The sequence below is a fragment of the Drosophila sulfurigaster genome, chromosome 2R (assembly GCF_023558435.1).
Source record: "Drosophila sulfurigaster albostrigata strain 15112-1811.04 chromosome 2R, ASM2355843v2, whole genome shotgun sequence".
In the NCBI taxonomy this organism is placed as follows: domain Eukaryota; kingdom Metazoa; phylum Arthropoda; class Insecta; order Diptera; family Drosophilidae; genus Drosophila; species Drosophila sulfurigaster.
Window position 1 is genome coordinate 35,766,237 of NC_084882.1, and position 19,484 is coordinate 35,785,720.

Sequence of the window (19,484 nt, forward strand, 5' to 3'; positions counted from 1 at the left end):
TTTAATTTGGTATATTTTACCAAAATATATAGTCTTTTCGTAATTTTTATTAAGAATATTTCACGAATTTATAGTATATTATTTTGGCATATCTTAGTATTTTCGGCATATTAATAATTCGGTATATTAATTTGGTATTATTAAGTATATTTCACAAATTCGTAATATATTAATTTGTGATATGTTAATATTTTTCGTCATATCAATTCGGCATATTTTAGTCGTTTCGGTATTTTTCGGTATATTAATTACCGCCCTTGTATCTTTTTCAAAATTGGTAACGTGTATACCGCTAATTCAGTATGTTTTGGCTTTTTCTTCTATTACAAATTGAAGAATAATACCGCACTTTATCTATCGAATATGAGTAATAAAATTCGGTATGCACTATATTCAGTATATATTTCGGCATATTTTTATCGGCTATATTAATTCGGTATATTCTGTTTTAAGTAATAGAATCAAACCGCACAATTTTGTGTTTATTGAAAGTAAAGCTAAAAGGTATCTTAGAGCCGATCGCACTCGTCTATTGCTTTCTTCCTTCTTTATTTTTCAGACTTACCTTAACCAGGTAGACGTATGTGAGGCAGACAGCCAGTGTGGGGAAGGGTGACGACATCATGGGCCAGTCCTTTGTCCTTGAATCTGGCAAAGAAAATCAAGACACAGAAGGTTAAGGTTATTCAGAAACATGTAACTACCGACTAACAACTAATAGATAGATAAATTGAGTAAACACTGTTATCATGTGAACAACATTAGCATTGCACATTGACCGTGATCTGTTGCACGTTCCCAGCAAAAACTAATGATAATGCTGATGATGATGATGGTAATGATAATGATAATGAGGCGTGAGCAGCGAGTGAGACGTGTAGTAGGAAAACTTACAGATACATTTTGTATCTTTTACTCGCTCAAAATTGATTGCTTCATTTGGCATTCAGTTCAGTTCGGTTTGGTTAAGTGATAAATTTAGCTGGGGCGTTTTTTTGTTTTTCTGTTTTTTTTTGTCGGTTTCTGCATAACTTATGCAAGCGCAACTTTTGGATTGCCAAACGCGGCGAAAAATCAATAATAATTATTAAATATAAGCAAACATTTCATCGAATAGATAACATAAAACAAAAACGGGGGGAAAAAACAAAACGGAATTGATGAGCGCTAAGTTTTGATGAATGGATTACGCGAAAAACTTGCAAAGTTAAAACAAAAAACATACGAAATGTTCGTTATTAATTAACGCGTTTGAAAAATGTGCCAAGTGAAATTACGAAACGAGTTAATCGAAAACCAGACGAGACGCGATGCGAAAAGGAAATCTACTTTGAGTGGCGAACAACTCAAGTTCAAGTTTTAGATTAGCGATTTATGGGACTTGAATTGTTTTTTAATTGAATTGCTTAATCGTTTATGAGGTTCTTAAGTTGTGCGGATTAGCATTGATTCCAAAAGGGAGATATCGCACTTGAGACTTTGATTAACTCATTTCCATAGAGACTAGCTGGCCAATAAGTCATATAGTAAGCCATCATTGCATGTGGCGCCCCTTAAAACAATCGAAGCTACAAAACACGCAGAGGCAATCGACAGTCTGTGTGTATAGAAAAGTATCTGATGCCGCGTCGAATGTATCTCGCAGTCGTCGTCGTCGTTGTTGTATCCATGTCATGTTGAAACATAAATTTAGCGCTCGCGCTTCAAATTGCTAAACATTTGTCAAACGCGGCTGTTGGCCCGTGTTTTTTCTGCTGTTTTCTGTTTTTTGTGGTATAATGTTTAGAGTCAACAACAAAGCAGCGACAACTGCGAATACTCGTAGCGATAAAGGATCAGACTGAGACACGTTTCTGACATTGAAATAGAAACATTACAAAGAGAAGAAGATCTCGCTGCTCTCTTTAATTAGTGAGCTGGTGTCAAAAATTACTCAATCATTTGCTAAACCTTTAAACATTTCGCAGAGAGAGAACGAGAGAGAGAACACAATCACATCAAGGTTACACAAATTAGCAGAGACTATATACAATCTATATAAAGTTGCTTCTTACCACTATGTGAGTCCATATATCTGTTTATGCTCTCGATGTATTTCATAATTAAGGCCATTTTGTTGCTGTGTGTGTGTGAGAGTGTGTGTGTGATGTGTGTGTATTTTTTTGGTGTGCTGCTTGTTTTGCGGCTTCTGTGTTGATTTCTGTTTAAGCGATTCGCTGCTAAAGTTGTTCAAAACTGCAAAGAAAAGGAAATTGAAATTAGTTAAATAACACAACAATAACGAAATTATTCTTAGTTATATAGTTTTATATATTGAACGCGGCAATAAACTAATCGAAATTGGGTTAATAAACTGAACTGACTGAAAGCCAACAAAGTTGCGAGTCAGCATTTCGGCGGCACATATTTTTACATCGTGTTGTTTATAAAATTTGATGTGAGCTCGTTGCTCGCTTCCAATTCCAATTCGAATTCCAATTCCAATTCGAGTTGCCGTTCTCTTTTTTTTTTGTTTTTTCGATAAGCGCAGACTTTGAGCTGCGGGCCAACAACAAAAAAAAAGAAATAAAGAAGATATGATATGAACGGGGAATTGAGCGATAAGCCAGATAAGCAATGAATCGATATCAAAAACACAACACACACACACGCACACACACTTCGAAGAGAGGTGAGAAATGTAACATGCGGCGTATGAGTAATAAAACGTAGCAAATACTCGTAGGACAAATGGCAAGCGCAAAAGTTCAAGGACAGACAACTCAAACACATTCTGTTTTACTTTCTGCCAAACGAAAAGTGCAATAGCCGCAGCTGCTGACAGCTCTTTTCCCCCCTCTCTCTCACTCTCTCTCTCACTCTCTGGAGATTGCAATTTGGAAATGTTGCCCAAAAAAGCAGCCGCACTTTATTTAGCCAAGTTAGCTCAATTGGACGGGCCTCTGTATAAATAAATAAAATATCGTATGCATAGCAAGTGTTGACGTCATTTGCCACCCAACAAACACTTGCTTCCACACATTACTCATACGCCTCAGTAGTCTTTCGTTACTCATACGCCGCGTGCTACTGTAAATATTTAATAACCACGCTCAAAAGGAATCTCGTGTCTAATTGCTTACATCACAGACAGAGAAAGAGAGTCGGAGAGAGCGAGAGAGAGAGAGTGGGCAGAAAGAGGTCAAGCATGTCTGGCATTGGCCAGCTTCATCTTCTTTGGGGCCAGTGCAAATACACTGAGCGAAAGAGGCTGCTAAACATATTTTGTGTTGATTGAACATCTGCTCATTATGCATGCGCTGCATTCACTTTAATTCAATTGGCTGTTAATTGAATATTGATTCAAAGCTAAACAAATTTTATGCACTCGCATTTTCTTTGCGCTTTCTTTAGCTTCTTTTTGCATTTGTAATATTTTCCCAGCTACCTTTTTCTTAGCAATATTTTCCTATATTCCTTCTAACTTCTTTTCTCTTCGAGTGCAGTAAAAATATTCCTTTATTCTCTGCACTTTCCTTTCTTCGAGTGAAGCAAATATATTCCTATATTCTTTTCGTTTGTGTTTGCTTTGAGTGCACCAAAAATATTATCCTATATTCCTTCAGCTTCTTTTTCTTTGAGTGCATCAAATATACTTGTACTATATATTCTTTCCGATTTATTTTCTTGGATATTCCTTCAGATTTTCTTTTGCTTTGAGTGAAGCAAATATATTCCTATATTCTTTGCACTGTCTTTTCTGTGAGTGCATGAAATATGTTTCTATATTCCTTCAGCTTCTTTTTGCTCTGTAGTTTTTTCCTATATTTGTTGCACTTTCTTTTCTATAAGTGCAATAAATTTATCCTATATTCCTTCAGCTTCTTTTTTCTTTAAGTGCAGCAAATCTATTCCTACATTCTTTCTACTGCTTTTTTTTGTAATTTTCTCCTTTATTTGTTGCACTTTCTTTTCTTTGAGTGCAGCAACTGTTGCTGCTCTTAGATGCTGCTGCGTGTCCTGCAAACCTTGCTCCACTTGCTGCACAAATTAATTCAAAGTCACAAGCAACACAAACTTGGCTGTCAACAACAAGAAGCAGCAGACTGTGTTTTACTCTGGCCCGTTTTTTCCTGCCTTAGGTCGACACCTAAACAAGGGGGAAGGGAAGGGGGAGGGGCCCTTGGACTGAGGCTTTACCTTCGCGTCGCTGAAGAAGAGGCAAACAGCAATGCGATGCCAAACAACAACAACAACAACAAAGCAATAGCAAAAACAGAAGCAAAGCGTCGACTTAAAGCCGTGCCAAATATTGCTATTTCATTGACCTGATTTCAACGTTCATTCGTTCGCTTTGTAGTTGGTTGTTGTTGTTGCCATTTGCTGAGCCCCGTTGTAAGCCCACACACACACACACACACACACATAGACAGAGAAGCGAAGCATGAAGCAACAATGCACAACATGAGCATGTAAATCGACACCCCAAAAGAAAAATAAAAAGACACCCCCCGCCCGCTTTGTTGGCCAGGCCAACACTCGCGTCCATATCCGAATTCGAAGCCAAAATCCGTAGCGAATTGAGTTCCAGTTCCCCTTCTCCTCTCCCTCCTTCTTCTCCCTCCATTTGCTGCCGAGACAGCGACAAACATGCCGCTTAACCGGCGCCACGTTGTCACACACACACACACACACACACACACCATCACGTGATGTGCTGCTCCCCCTCCTACTCCTCTCACCCCCTCTTTAATGCCAGCTTGCTAAGGTTTCTCTTCGTTGGCTCTTTTGCCTCTTTTATTTGCCAGCTGGCTTTTGCGCAGAGTCGCGCAGCGAATTTCTTGAATGAAAACGCAGGACAGGCGAGCAAAGAGCGAGAGAGCTGCCTCTGCTCTCCAAGTGAGTCACAAACCCTCCCCCCTATTCCCCCTACTCGCCCACTCTTCACCCCCGCCCACTTTCAGAGCCCTGGCACAAAAAGCGCCTAAAAGAAAAGCGCGTTTAATGTGCAAGCAACACGCCATGAATGACGCCTAAAAGACGCGTGGCTGCGCGTAATTGTTGTTGTACTTGCCACCAGCGGTGGCACGAGTGGCAATAGTGGCAAGAGTGGCAAGAGTGGTGGCAATAGTGGTTGCTGCCACATATTATGTCAGTGGCTGCTCAATGAGCAGGGCGAGAAGGGAGTGACAACGACGACGCCTCGACTCACCTCGCCTCGAAAATAAAGAAAATAAAAAGGTGTCACGTGCGTTGCAAGTCCCCAAAAAAAAAAAACAAATAAGAAAACTATTGTTGAGTGTGCTCGACTGCTAGATGCCCGCTACACATATTTTCAATAAATGCCTTATTATAGATATATACCAAAAATATACCACAATAATACTAAAATATACCGAAGGCTATATTTGGTATGCCGATATGCTCAAAATATACCATTATTCAATAAAAGCCCATATTCTATAAATATACCAAAAGTTGCACACAAAAATACTAAAATATACCAAAGACTGTATTTGGTACATCGATATTGTACTACGTTCAAAATATATCTTAGCATCATAAAACCATATTCTACAAATATACCAAAAATATACTGCAAAAATACTCAAATATACCGAAGACTATATTTGATATATCGATATTGTATTACGTTCAAAATATACCATAAATCAATAAAAACCATATTTTACAAATATACTAAAAATATATTGAAAAAATCTCAAATATACCAAACTACATTCGGTATAACGATATTGTTACGTCTAGAATATATCTTAGCTTCATAAAACAATATTATACAAATATACTAAAAATATACCACAAAATACTAACACTTGCTGAAGTCTATACATGGTATATCGATATTGTGCAACATTCAAAATGTACCATAGAGTAGAAAATATACCATTGGGTACAAAATATACCATAGAGTACAAAATATACCAGATTATACAGCTATAGTCTCTGAGATCTAGGTGTTCACACAGCCAGGCAGACAGACGTACATGGCTATATCATCTCGGCTGACGTTGATAATGAATCGATATACCGTATGTGGTCAGGCAAGACTTCTTCTGTTTATAATACCCTTCTGTCCTATAGATAGCGGGTATAAAAAGTACAAGGGAGTGGAAGGAGGGATGGAGGGTTGTCTAAGCAGCTCGCGTATTCAATTCTACCTATTGATTTTTGTATGGCAACAACTTAGTTGGCCCAAGTGTTGACATGCTCGCTCGACAAGTGCTGGCCAGGTCAATGAATGGGCCAAAAGACACGACAGACAAGCCAAAACAAGAGCAGGCCAATTATCTAGAGTGTTTCTGTTTTTTTTTCTCGATGTTTTCAATGCACAGCGAATCGATCTTGAATAACAGCATGTAATTACAGCTCAGCAGCTCAACAGCCATGAACAGCAACTGTGGCACGTGCGCAACATTCATGAGATACAATTTGTATCTTAAGGGCACACACAACACAACAACAAATGTGCGAAGGTTTATGTTTGAGCATTAAATCGTTTGTTGACTTCCAGTTCAATGCAACTAGGGGGAATTACCCGATATTAACCCGATATTCGAATCAATGCACCTTCTACAATAAAAGAGTTAAGCAAACAAAAGACAACCTGATTTTTAATTATTAAAAATCAATTTTAAGCTGAGGGATTCATTCGATTGAAATTGTGTCAAATTAACGGATTCTTTTTCGCAACCTGTTTCTGCCTAACACGATGACCGAGCAAGAATCATTATGAATCTGCATAAATGTTGATTAAATGAATAATAAAATACACACAACAGACAACCATCAAATTTTCGACGTTATGCTTGACTGAAGTTCAAAACTCAAAACTCAACAATGCAAACAATTGTTTGACAACAAATATAATAATAACACAATGATGAAGATGATGTAATCTGCGTAATTTACGTCGAAAAAGTGTTCCAGGAACGCGCAGGTAATGAGCAAAGTCAACTTTTAAATTGTTTATCGCATTATACTTTTCATCAAATTTGCGCACAATTTGTGACATTATCAGCTTAGCGTCTATAAATAATTATTAGCAGATTTAATTTGATTTAATTTGACAACGAAAAGTGTCAATGAATTTGGTAATTGAATAGAGACAATACTTTGAAGGATCAATTTTAACTAATTGAATAAGCAGATGAGACACTTGTTTGTGTTAATAGATAAATATAAATAAAGATCTTAATATGAAAGATCCCTTCTATTCAAATTAATACAAAGAAGAGATAATTATTTGTTTTAAGAAAAAAATTAAATTTTGTATAAATTCAAAAAAAGATGAGACACTTCTTTGAGTTCAAAAAAGTAGACAAAATTTAACTTAATGAATTTGAATTTCAAATTATTCAAGAATTATGAAAGATCCTTTTTATAGAAATTCATAAAAACATCTGTTGAAAAAGCACTTGTTTTTTTTGTGAAACAACTTTATCAGTTTAGTGTCTAAAAATAATTGTTAGCTATTTAATTTCACAGAAGTAGAGTCTATAAATTTAAAATTGAATTACGCCAACATTCGGAATGATTCATTTTAAACAAATGAATAGAATGAGTAGTTATAGAAGTGCTTGTTGTTTGTGCAACCAAATTTTAGTCGAATTTTAAACATTATCAGCATAAATTGTGTCAAAATTGTAAGTGCCAAATTTATAAAGAAAACCTTTCATAAAACAAATAATTTGAGAAGCTCTTCCTCATGTTTTGCAATAATTTATGATCACATGAAAAATTGTTAGACAAATAAATTGAAATTGCAAATTTAAAAATATCCTTTTCATACAATTGAATAAAATTCTCAGCTTATAAGCCACTTGTTGTTGTGCTAGGTCAGTCAGCTTTTGTCTGTGTGCAAACTTGAAAGTTGTTAAGTGGAAAGGGATAACGATAACAGGCAAATCGATAACTGGACGAAGCGTCAAAGCGCCGTCAAAGTTTGGAAAGCACCTTAGGCTTAGCGATAATCTATCAGTCTTGTGATTTCTTAATTAACATTTAAATATGCAAGAGCTGGCACACTTTTTATTGTTTATGGCACATGATAATGAAGCATTTAGTTATGAATTTTGTATCGGAATTTTTGATCGCAACGAATTGGAATTGGGAATTGGAATCGGAATCCGAACTCGAATTTACCTTTTGTTGTTTCGCTTGCTGCACTTTTGAGTTTTTGTTTTCTGCAATTTTTGCACTATTTCTGTCTATGTGTGTGTGTGTGTGAGCTCGATTTTGGAGATTTTCCAATAAGTTATATGCTACAACTACTAATACAACTAGTAGTATGTGTGTGTAGAGACGTGAACAACAAATTGCCAGTGGCTAAGGAAATTGGGAGTAAAACCAGTTGCATTTAGTCCAAATTCATTTGATTGATTATAATTATAAGTGTGTTGCTATTGTTGTTGTTGTTTGATTTTGCGTTTTTCGATTTTCGTTTTTGACTAGGATATATTCGTTCGCACGTTGCTTTTGTTGTTGTTATTGTGGTTTTCGATATTTCATTTGGTTTGTTATCAATTACTCAGCAATCGATGAAAGCTATAAAAAATCACCATTTACTTTTCTTGAGAGGCCGCCAGCACTTTTGATTTTGTTTTGCATTCGACTTATCACACTTTGTCAACCATTTCCAAATACAAATATATAAATTCAATATATATGCGTGTATATACCAAGTATATATCAATTAATCATTCAGTCGCGAGTCCTTTTTCCATAGCACATTTTCAAATCAATTCTGCAAGCACAAGGCACACTTTTAAGATGCGGGGCCACACTGGGTGACGGTGACGCGAGGTGGACGACGAAGACGACGACAACGGCAACGACAACGACAATAAGGGGGCTGCAAAGCACACACACAAAACGGAGAGACCGATAACCGAGAGAGAGGCAACAAACCGCAGACTGCGACTAGCAAAGCACGACTAACTGGCTGCAGCAACGGCTGACTAACTAAAGCTGTAGCTGTAGACGCCGCGTCGTCCAAGCCGCTGCTGCGGTCGCCGTCGCGTCGTGGTCGCGCGGTTGCAGTCGCAGTCGACGCTGACGTCGCCGTCACACATACTATACAACTAAAGCTGCTGTCGCGAATCAAGCGTTCAGAGCTGAGCTTTGGCAGCGCTGCTACGGCGATGTTGGCGTTGACGTTGCTGCTGTTGCTTTTGCGGTCGCTGTTGATTACGAATTAATAAATTTTGATAATTTCAATGCAATGCGATCAATCTGTGTATGTGTGTAGGTGTTTGTTGTTTTGATAGTAATTTAAATAAATTGAAAAGAAATGTAAATTGCAACGCTTTGGCGCGCCTAACAACAAACAGCGGAGGAAGCACAACAATAACAACAGGTGCATAGCATGCTGCTGGCTGCGAAGCTTGCAGCGCTGTCGCAAGCAGCAAACGTTGCTCGACGATGTGTTGCAAGGGCCCCCCAAAACAACAGCAGCCACAACAACAACGACGACGACATTCGCAAGAGGCTGCGACGACGCTTCAGATCGATTTCGATTTTCGGCGATACGATACAACACGACACGACATGACGCGACACGATGCGACACGACGCAGCGCAGCGCACCGCATACCAAACCAAAGCTGCGCACTTGTCGATCAATTAATTATTACGGCATTTCTCACACACACACACCATCACACACACACACTCACGTAGATTGCTATGCGCAAAGCTCTTTGGGTTTTTTTTTTATAGGTGGTTTCGCTTTTTGTTGTTGTTTCCCTCCCCAAATATTTCACGTTTTTGGGACTTTTGCATTCAAAATCGAATTCATGGTCAAAAGTGTGTCGCCAAAAGCAACAACAACAACATCGACAACGACAACAAATGAAAGCGGACAGCAGCACTACTAAACAGGTTAACTTGACGAAATGGAAATTAAGACGACGCCTGTCGCAATCGCCTAATTTTGTTTTTGTTGCTGACGCTTATCTATTATTTATTGTGTATGCACACCCAAACGTATGTGTGTTTGTGTGTGTGTATTTATTGGGTCGCCATTGCAGAATGCAATTTCGTAATAATAAGCGATCACATTTTTGGTTTTCTAACCCCCACGCCAAATATGCAAATATGAATAGACACACAAACAAACACGCACAGACACACACGCACAGACACGCATTGGCAAGTGTATTTGTGACTTGGGCAAAAAGGCAGCGCCGGCATGCATTTTAATTAAGTTGAAGGTGGGCGTCGCTAAAGGGTTTGCTGGGTGGGCTGTGGTGAAGTGTGTGTGCTGGTTTGGTGTGGTGTGGTGGGTTGCCAGGCAGCAAAAACGTTTGCCGTCGCCGCCGTCGTGGTGTGTTGGGGGGGAGTGTCACACATTTCCGCTAGACAGATTGAATTAAGTGCTGCAATCGGGCAAACGCGCAAGATGACTCTGATTGTGACTTGTTGACGACGGCAGCTGCAGGGGTAATGGGACAATGGCAGTGGGAGGGGGAGGGAGGTAGTGCAATCGGGCGATGCCGATGCTGTCTTCGTATCGTATTTGGGTTTCGGATCATTGGCGCACCTGACGCTCTCAATTGCTGCTCTCTTACAGCACTTCACAAGTTGGCTGCTCTCTTTTTACGTGTGTGCGTGCGAGAGCAGGCCATTGAAAAAAGAGAGCGAGTGTGCTCTCTCGGACTTTTTTTTTTTGGGTGCCATTTGTATGTGAGAGGAGGCAAGTGAATGTCTTGGAATTATGTCATATCTTCCAATGCCACCACACACATATGCCCACAAAACGTGCAACGTTGGTCGCTTGTCGAAGCTTTTTCGGCGTTATCGTTGTTGATTAATTAGCTGCCCAAATCTCTCGCTTGCCCAGCCAGACTGATAACTAACTACAGCCAGGTAGGTAGGTGACAATGCGACGAGAGGCGAAAGTCAATCGAGTCGAGTCGATCGAGTTGGGAAATGTGCCTTGAGAGCTTTGAGCGTAGCGAGCTTAATTAAATGGGCGATGGAAGGAAGGAAAGAAGGGAGAGTGGGTGGATGGGAAAGGGTTAGAGGGGGGGTAAACAGAGGCGAGCTAATTGAGCGCATGATGCCATGAGAATGAGTCTCATTCAAGTGGGGGCGTCTGGTTATGCAGTTATGCAGTATGCCACATGCAACAGCAAACACAAATAGATATAGTAGATAGTAGTAGAGGCGTGTGTGTTTGTATGTTGGTTGTTGCATTAACTACTATATAGTTGTTGTATTTATTTATCGAGACGATTTTGCAAAGCGTTGCGCGCTGATTAAACGGTTTTTCAGTAGGCGGAAACTGACACTTGAACCGAACCGAACTGAACTGTTTTTATTGTATCTGCGAGATACATTTGTGTGTGACTTGCAAGTTGCGAGTTGCAACATCGACGACGGCGGCGGCACTGCAACTTAATAGAACTGTACGTTTCTTCATTTTCATTTTCATTCGCGCTGTGATGTCACGTGTAATTGAATACTCTTTTTCGTTAACTTCTCATTTGTAACAATTTTTTTTTTTTGGCAATTTACTTTTTCTTTTCTTGCGCTCCGGTTTCCGTTTTGCGTTTGCAACAGTTTTTATCTTTTGCTTTTGGGGGGCAGGGCAGGGCAGGCAGCCTAGGAATTTATTTATGCGAATAATAATAATCTACTACTATGCGAATTGAGTTTGATTATTTAGTCAGCAATCTTGTTCTTTTCTTTGCTATGCTAAACTATTTTTTTTTTTTGCTTTTTAGTATTTTAATATGCTGCTGTTTTGTGGCCTGGCCTGACCCAAAAGCGAACCAGAGACGAGACACAACCCAAAGCGAAATGCAAACTGAGGCGCTCGAATTGGGCGAAGAGCGCGCGAACCCCGCCAAAGCGAAAAACAGCACACAGAGCGAGAGAGTGCCACACGTAGTATTGGGAGAGCCAATCAAGAAGAGCGAGCCAGCGAGAGCGAGAGAGTGCCAGGTGCTAGGCTGTGTATCTGTTTCTTGTGGCTGGCAATCGGCAAGAAGCAGCAGCAACAGAAGCAACGGTAGCAACATTCGCCTTTGCTACACACGTTGCGTCACGCGGCAACTACAACTACAACTACGTGCGCTCTCTTGCTCTCTCTCTGACAGATACATTCAAGATTCAGCGACAGGCACAAATTCGGTTGTGGATGTGGCGCAAAAAGGCCGGCTGCCAAAACCGGCGCTCTCTCTTCGCTCTCTCTCTCGTCTCGTTCCCTGCTCTGTTGATGATAAGACACGCGCTCTCGCTCACACTAACGCTGTATCCATGGGATATGTGTGCTTTTTTTTTTTGAGGGTTGTCGCCTATTTTATTTTTGTTGCTGTTGTTGGTCTTAAACGCACATGCCGCAAAATAAATATGAGTAGCCCAGAGCCAAGTAAACGTAGTAAGCGTGTCGACAACAACAACAACCACTACACATATGTATGTTCATATGTCAACACCAGCACACACACACAGACACACTCTCAAGTACTCATACTCGCACTTGGACTCAACTCGACTCATGCTTAGAGACTCGACTCATACTCCACTTGGCATTTGGCATTATGTCATCCCAGTTGAGAGAGGCCTGGCGCTTTCAGTTATTGCCATTGCTATTGCTATTGCTATTGCTATTGTTTTTGTTGTAGTTATACTTTGTTGTAGTTGCTCTATTAATAGTGGTTGTTGTTGTTGTTATTGTTGCTCTTCCTGTTGTTCGCGTTGTTGTTGTTGTTGTTTAAACATTTATTTTCTGTTCATTTTTTTGCTTAACTCAATTTGCAGTTGAGCCACCCCTTTGGCTCTGACCAGGACATGGCTCAGTAGACACCAACACACATACAGAGATAATCACACACACATACACACACACACACTAGTACACTCACTAAGGGCCGCACCTCGCTCGAGGTGTGCGGAAATGAACCGGAAATGATTTTACCCCCATTTAGTTAGTGAGCTTCGCTCCTTTTTCCTCCTCCTCCCCCTCCTTCACCTTCTTGCTGCTCTGACAAAAACAACTACCGAAATGGCCAAGTTATTAAACGAGCAATAAAACAAAAAGAAGGCAACAACAACGTCAATTCAATCATAACACAAAACGCATTAAAAACACAATTTCGCTGCTCGTTAAGCGTCGCACAGCTGAAGGATAAACAAATGGATTATTTGCCGACAAATCTTAAATTAGTTGAGTTGATCTATAAATTAAAAGATGTGCGCTAGCCTGCAGCATAAGTAATTAAAGCAAAATAAGCTGCTAATGCTTAATTGAGTCGGTGGAATGTTAAAAAACGAATAAAATGAATATTTAAACAATCCAAACAACTCTTAATACAAATTATCAACATAAAATCAAACAAAATTGATGTCTTAGTTAGTTAATAGTTCATTTAAAACGATAAGCAAATAGATAAATTGAATCCTAAAACCAGATTTTGACTAAACATTTTGGTAAACATTAAACATCGAATATTTAAAAAAAAAAACAAATTTCTTTCATTATATTTAAAAGAAAATAAGATAAAATTTATAATGTCTTCAAAATAATAAAGTTTTTCTAGGAAAAACCTAATTTAAATGGATGATAATGATAAAGGAAGACGATTTGCTCAGAATTCCGGCAATAGTTGGCCTAATCGTCACATAAAACCAGTTATGATCGGCTAACTTCAATACCTAATTCACTAATTGAAATGTTAACAACTGGATTTTGACTGTAAAATAAGGATTAAAAATTCTAAACATAAACATCTCTCAATACAAACAAGATTGTATTCAACAGAAAATAAAACGAAATTGATGAGGTCTTTAAAATAATAAAGTTTTACTAGCAAATAATTTATGTCTTAACTGTTTTTAGTGCTTTTTAATTTTAAGTTGCATTTAAAGTAATTTCAAATACTCATAAAAATAGTTGTAAAGCAGCAGGCAGTTTTTATTTGCATCGAACTATTCATTTGAACTTGCAGCTAAGTAAGATCTTTGATCATGTATCTTTAATTATCCATTAGATGCAAAATTTCGATGCTCAGCTGGAAATGTTGTTTATTGTGAAATTCTATTCTCAAACTAAAATTAAAACGTATCTACACGAAAGAAAGTATCTTTATACATTTCAATCAGCTGCAATTGCAATTATTTCTTTAATGTTTCTCTAAGTATTTATTACTCTTCAAAATGAAAAGAAACCATTAACTTTCAATTTAAATGCAATTACTAAAATATCTTGAAGATTATTACTCTTCAAATAAAAATAAACTAAGTATCTCTTTTACATTTCAATCAGCTTCAATCGGTAAAGTATCTTTGAGCTACTAAATGTACCTTTAAGCTATTACTATTTAATTTAAAAGAAAATAAATCTACACAAAAGTAAGTAACTTTATTCGCTTTCAATCAGCTACACTTGCTAAAGTATCTTTAAGCTAATAAATGCATCTTCAAGCTATTACTCTTCGATCTCTTCAGCTTATCTCTTAGCAAATTAAAGCAGAGTCACTTTGAATATAAATATCTGGCAATTTATTGCCAATATCATTTATTAAACAGCACTCAAAAAGTTGCGCGCAGTAAAAAGTATCTCAAAGTTGCACTTGTTAAGCGTTCGCTTTGATTGCTTTTTGAAAGTTCTGCGACAGAAACAGGCCGCTCTCCCCCTTCCCCTCTTCCTCTATCTCTCTCTGGGCACTTAGCGTGTGTGTAAATTTACAGCAAGCAGTGTAATAAATCGCTACTAACAGCTGCAGCAGTAGAGGGAAAAATGGCAAGCTAATTAGCTCATTAGCTGAAGGCGCGTAAAACTTGTCAACTTTGGCATACAAATAGAAATTGTTTGACTGCCTCAATAACAATAACAATAGGGTTAAAGAGTTGATGAAACTATTTGAAATAAGCAATTAATATTGCATTATTACACAATGCAATAAATAAATAAATAGATACAAAGGCAGCGACAGCGACAACGACAGCGGACTACGCACTTTAAAAATATACCAAAGTCACACACACACACACAGATGTAGAAACAAGTGGGAAAGCTAGAGTCGAGTGTGCTCGACAGTGAGATACCTTCTGCTAATTTTGAATAAAAGCAAAACAGTGCGGAATTATTCATAAAATATACCGAATCAATATACCGTAAAATACTAAAAATATACCAACGGGGTTATATGTAGTATATTGGCGTATTGGTATATTAAAATATACCATTCACTAAACAATATACTAAATACTAAATACTAAAATATAGTAAGGATATACTCACATAGTACCACATTTAAAATATACCATACAATAAAAAATATACCACATACTAAATACAAAATACTAAATTATACTAATGTTATACTGACATAGTACTACAATTAAAATATACCATAGAGTAAAAAAATATACTAAATACAAAAGACTAAAATATACCAAGGGCTATATTTGGTATATTGGCATGGTTGAACATATAAAATATACCACAGAAATAAAATATGTCACATACTAAATTAAAATACTAAAACATACTAAGGGTATATTAGCATAATACTATATTTAAAATATACCATAGAGTTCAAAATATACCACATACCAAATACAAAATATTAAAATATACTAAAAACTATATTTGGTATATATCCATAATACTACATTTTAAATATACCATTCAGTATAAAATAAACCATACCAAGATTACGAAAGTACTTCTGCGATTTAGATCTGCTCGCAACCAAATTTTCAGGTATCATTGATAATGCAGTTATGAAAATTTCCTGCATTCACAAACTTGTAATACCCTTCTGCCTTATGTGTAGCTGGTATAAAAATATACACACACATATTCGATGACTTTGTTGTGTGTAATAATAAAATTAAAAATTGATACGCATGCGCAAATGTTTCTTTTTTTTCTGCGATTGCGACAGCAACTGAGAGAGCGAGAAAGAGCGTAAGAGAGAGACAGAGAGTGTGAGGAGGAGGAGGAGAGACACTATCGCTGACAGTCTGTAGGCTGGCCAATGGCCAAGATTCTTTTTGGCTTTGGCAAGACAATGTCAAAACTAAACGTGTCAAGCGAGCAGCAACGTTTTGATTTGTTGTTGTTTTAGTTGATGTTGTTTCTGTTGTTGTTGTCGTTGTTGTTGCGTGTCATCATCAACGCGGCACCAACGCTAACGGTTAATGTTAAACACACAAACACAACAATTTACATCTCACCTTGGGCCCGCATGCAACGCCTGTGTATGTGTGTGTGTGTGTGTATCTATGGCTAAATATATTTTTGTATCTGTGTGTGTAAATGCCAAAGAAATTGGCCGAGTGTTTGTCGAGTTGCGATCGCTTTTGCTTGTCTCTCTGTCTCTGTGTGCCGGCGCATATAAATCGATTAATAAGTTTCGTAAAGCCATTATCAACGCTAACGCTGACTGCGGCAGCGACGCCAGCAGCGACTGCGACGTCGACGTCAGTTGCCCAAACGCGAGACGCATTGCGATGTCGCGATGTCTGCGCAATAATTTTGTTTGTCAGCTTCAACTTTAAAGTTCAACTTCAACTTCAACTTGCTGGCTTGCTGGATGTGTGTTAATTAATTAATTAATTTAATTAACAACTAGTCTCTCACAGACAGCGTGTGGGCAGCATCAAGAGACTTGATTAACATCATCATAATCATCATCAGAGTCCTAATGAGATACTTCAGACATCTGCAACTCAGTTCAGTTCGAAGTCGAGTCAACTCTCGATACTCGATACTCGGCATTCTGCGCATGCGCCACGGCCAGGCCAAGTAATTGAGTCAAGGGCGGGCGCCGTTTTGGCAGCGTGTTGACAATAAAACATTACACAGCCGACACGTAGTACGCACACATAAATAAAACTATCGTTGCCTGGCAAAATTTTTTACATTTGTGTACAACGAACGCGTACACCCAGCGCCCCAAAAAAGTGGGCGTGCCAGAGGCCAACAATTGACTTTGTTTTCGCCTAAAGTCAATAACTAAGAAACACCAGCAACAACAACAACAACAACAATGAAATCGAAGACAAAACACAAATTAAAAGTATGTCAAAATCGAACAATGAAATTTGTATGTAAATGCAGACAAAGTGATTTTCAAATGTTTGCCAAATGTTGTAATCAATGCCATTGTTAATAATATTATTTATGCGTTTGGTTTGCTTAGTTATAGCCCCACATATTCTTAAACCAAACTCTTTCGATGTGACTCCAACAAATGTAGCTTAACAAAATTATGATTAACTTTACTGTTAAATAAATATTTTACTAAAAGTAAATTAAATTAACGGATCTTCGTTTCTTTAAATATTAAAACTTGTATTAAATTTTGACTTGTTTAATTTTTTATACTGTATTAAAAGTATCATTCATTTAAGCTAGTATATTCAATATATAATGATAGTTTTCTTAACAACTTTTCGATTCAATTCCAAATCAATGCTATAGAAATCTACTGTTCAATTATATACTACTATAAGTAAGTATAATTAATGATTTCTCATTTCTTTAAATACTACATTTTAGTTACTAAATTTCGACCTGTTTTATTTTGAATAATGTATTAAAAGTATCTTTCATTTAAGTTAGTATATTCAATATACTATATTGAGTATTGCAAAAGTTAAATTCTTGTTATTACTTTTAAAGAATTTCTGCTTACTTTTGTTCTTGGTTTTATGCTTAGTAAAAAAGATTTTTAATCAAACAACATAAAATTTGCAGAATTCGGTGTGAATATGAGAGACAGCTTGATTATTGCTACTCTCATTTTGAAATACTTCTTGAATATGATTATAATAAAAGGAACATTTTATTAAAAACTAAGAAGGAATATTTACAATCGTAAGTGCTTGAGAAGAGAACTGACTAAAAGACATTTTCTATTAAAACAGATTCAATTAATGAAAAAACAATGTAAGGAACATAATAGCAATATGCGTGCTTATGATAGTGATAGATTTGAAGTAAAGGACCAATCTTATTGCAAAAATAGTATCAAAAAGGCCGCTATAATCAGTGTATCACTTTTAAATGGAACAATGTTGATTATAGAACACGAATTTAAAAAAAATAAAGCTGTTTCACTATGGTAGGATGAAAACTTTTCAATGGGGGTGTTATTTATTTATTTTAAACTTGTATGAATAAGAAAAGATTGGATTTCTTTACATAACTAACATATTTATTTTACTTATTTATTTTAAAGTTGCATAAAAAATAAAAAATACGATTTCTTTACATAACTAACATATTTTCCAAATACGAAAAGCAATGAATATTTGAATTGAAATAGATTTTTCTAATCCCAACAAAATTGTGATTACTTCCACTCAATTATTTCTTGCTAAGCGAAAAGAAAAGTTCAACTTAAGTGTAAGCTCTAATTTCCGAATAGTTTAGAATTACGACATTTTTATATCTAAGTAATTAGCTTGATCAGAATGAAAGTTGCACAGTGTTAACTCACAACTGAATCGAATATATAACAAAGCTAGCTTGCAACGCGTTAGATAATCGCAGATCGTTGCAATGAATTAAAACTGCACTCAGGTGGAATCGTAATCCGCTTGAAAGCGCCGCTGTTTTGTCGGTCGATAGAAAGCGATTGTTTGAGGAGCCTGAGAGCAGCGAGTGATCTTCATAATTAGATTAAAAGTGCATAGACAATGGAGCAGACACACACTTAGAAAGCACATTTAAAGACTGCGCTTAATGAGCTTGCAAGCACTTAGAAAGCTGTTTGGCTGTTGACTTTATAAAATGTTAGCACATCGTCTGTCAGATGATCATCATCATCGCATCGCTGTGTTCATCATTTATTTCTTTGGCAGTGGAAATACGAGTATCTGATGAAATGAATAGCGCTAAGGCTCTCTCATTATCTTCGTCTGATTGCTGGGGAGTGCAACAGCAGCAGCAACTTCGACTGGCAGTTAACTGTTTTATGTTGTCGTAGTTGGAGTCGAAGTCGGGGAACTGGGATTTTGTGGCCCCCATAATGACATACGACTATAAATTGAATTATGTATGCAACACAGCTGTAAACAAAGCCAAAACAGAAAAAAAACCAGAGACAAACTATTTAAATTGAAGTCGATGCCTTTGCTTTTGTTTTTGTTGTCTTCAGTGCTTTGCTTTGGCTTTGATCTGTTTTTGTGTGGCATGGGCATGGGCAGGGGCAATTGCAATTGCACAATGGTCGAAGCCGAAGACTGAAGACTAAAGACTGAAGACCGACGATAACTAAAAAATACAAATAAAAAATAAAAATAAAGAAAAAGACAAAGACACCTTTCAAATTGAAGGCTCAGCCAGCGCTTGGGCTAATGTGTGGTAATGATAATGATTAAGCTTGGCAAACACACAACAAATAAATCGTCACCACGTCTAGCTTGAGGGTTTTTTCTTTTTATACCCGGTACCCATCGGATAGAAGGGTACCACAACTATGTGCATACTATCAAGTATTCTTGATCAGCGTCAACAAGAG

General features: G+C 37.3%; 1 protein-coding gene across 7 annotated transcripts in view; it reads right to left on the reverse strand.

The window, feature by feature from the left end:
• The window catches only part of LOC133839003 (elongation of very long chain fatty acids protein AAEL008004), a 41,153-nt gene that overhangs the window by 7,773 nt on the left and 13,896 nt on the right, over nt 1-19,484 (reverse strand). For 2 of the 7 annotated variants that reach the window (XM_062270287.1, XM_062270291.1), the window contains 2 exons: nt 2,055-2,235; nt 566-648 (listed from right to left, as the gene is read on the reverse strand). In XM_062270287.1, coding sequence (XP_062126271.1) covers nt 566-648; nt 2,055-2,112 — 141 coding nt within the window. In that variant the 5' untranslated portion in view covers nt 2,113-2,235. Of the gene's footprint in view, nt 1-565; nt 649-2,054; nt 2,236-8,145; nt 8,471-8,568; nt 8,604-11,520; nt 11,786-19,484 lie in introns of those variants that run through there. The other 5 variants (XM_062270288.1, XM_062270286.1, XM_062270289.1 and 2 more) reach the window with 5 other exon arrangements.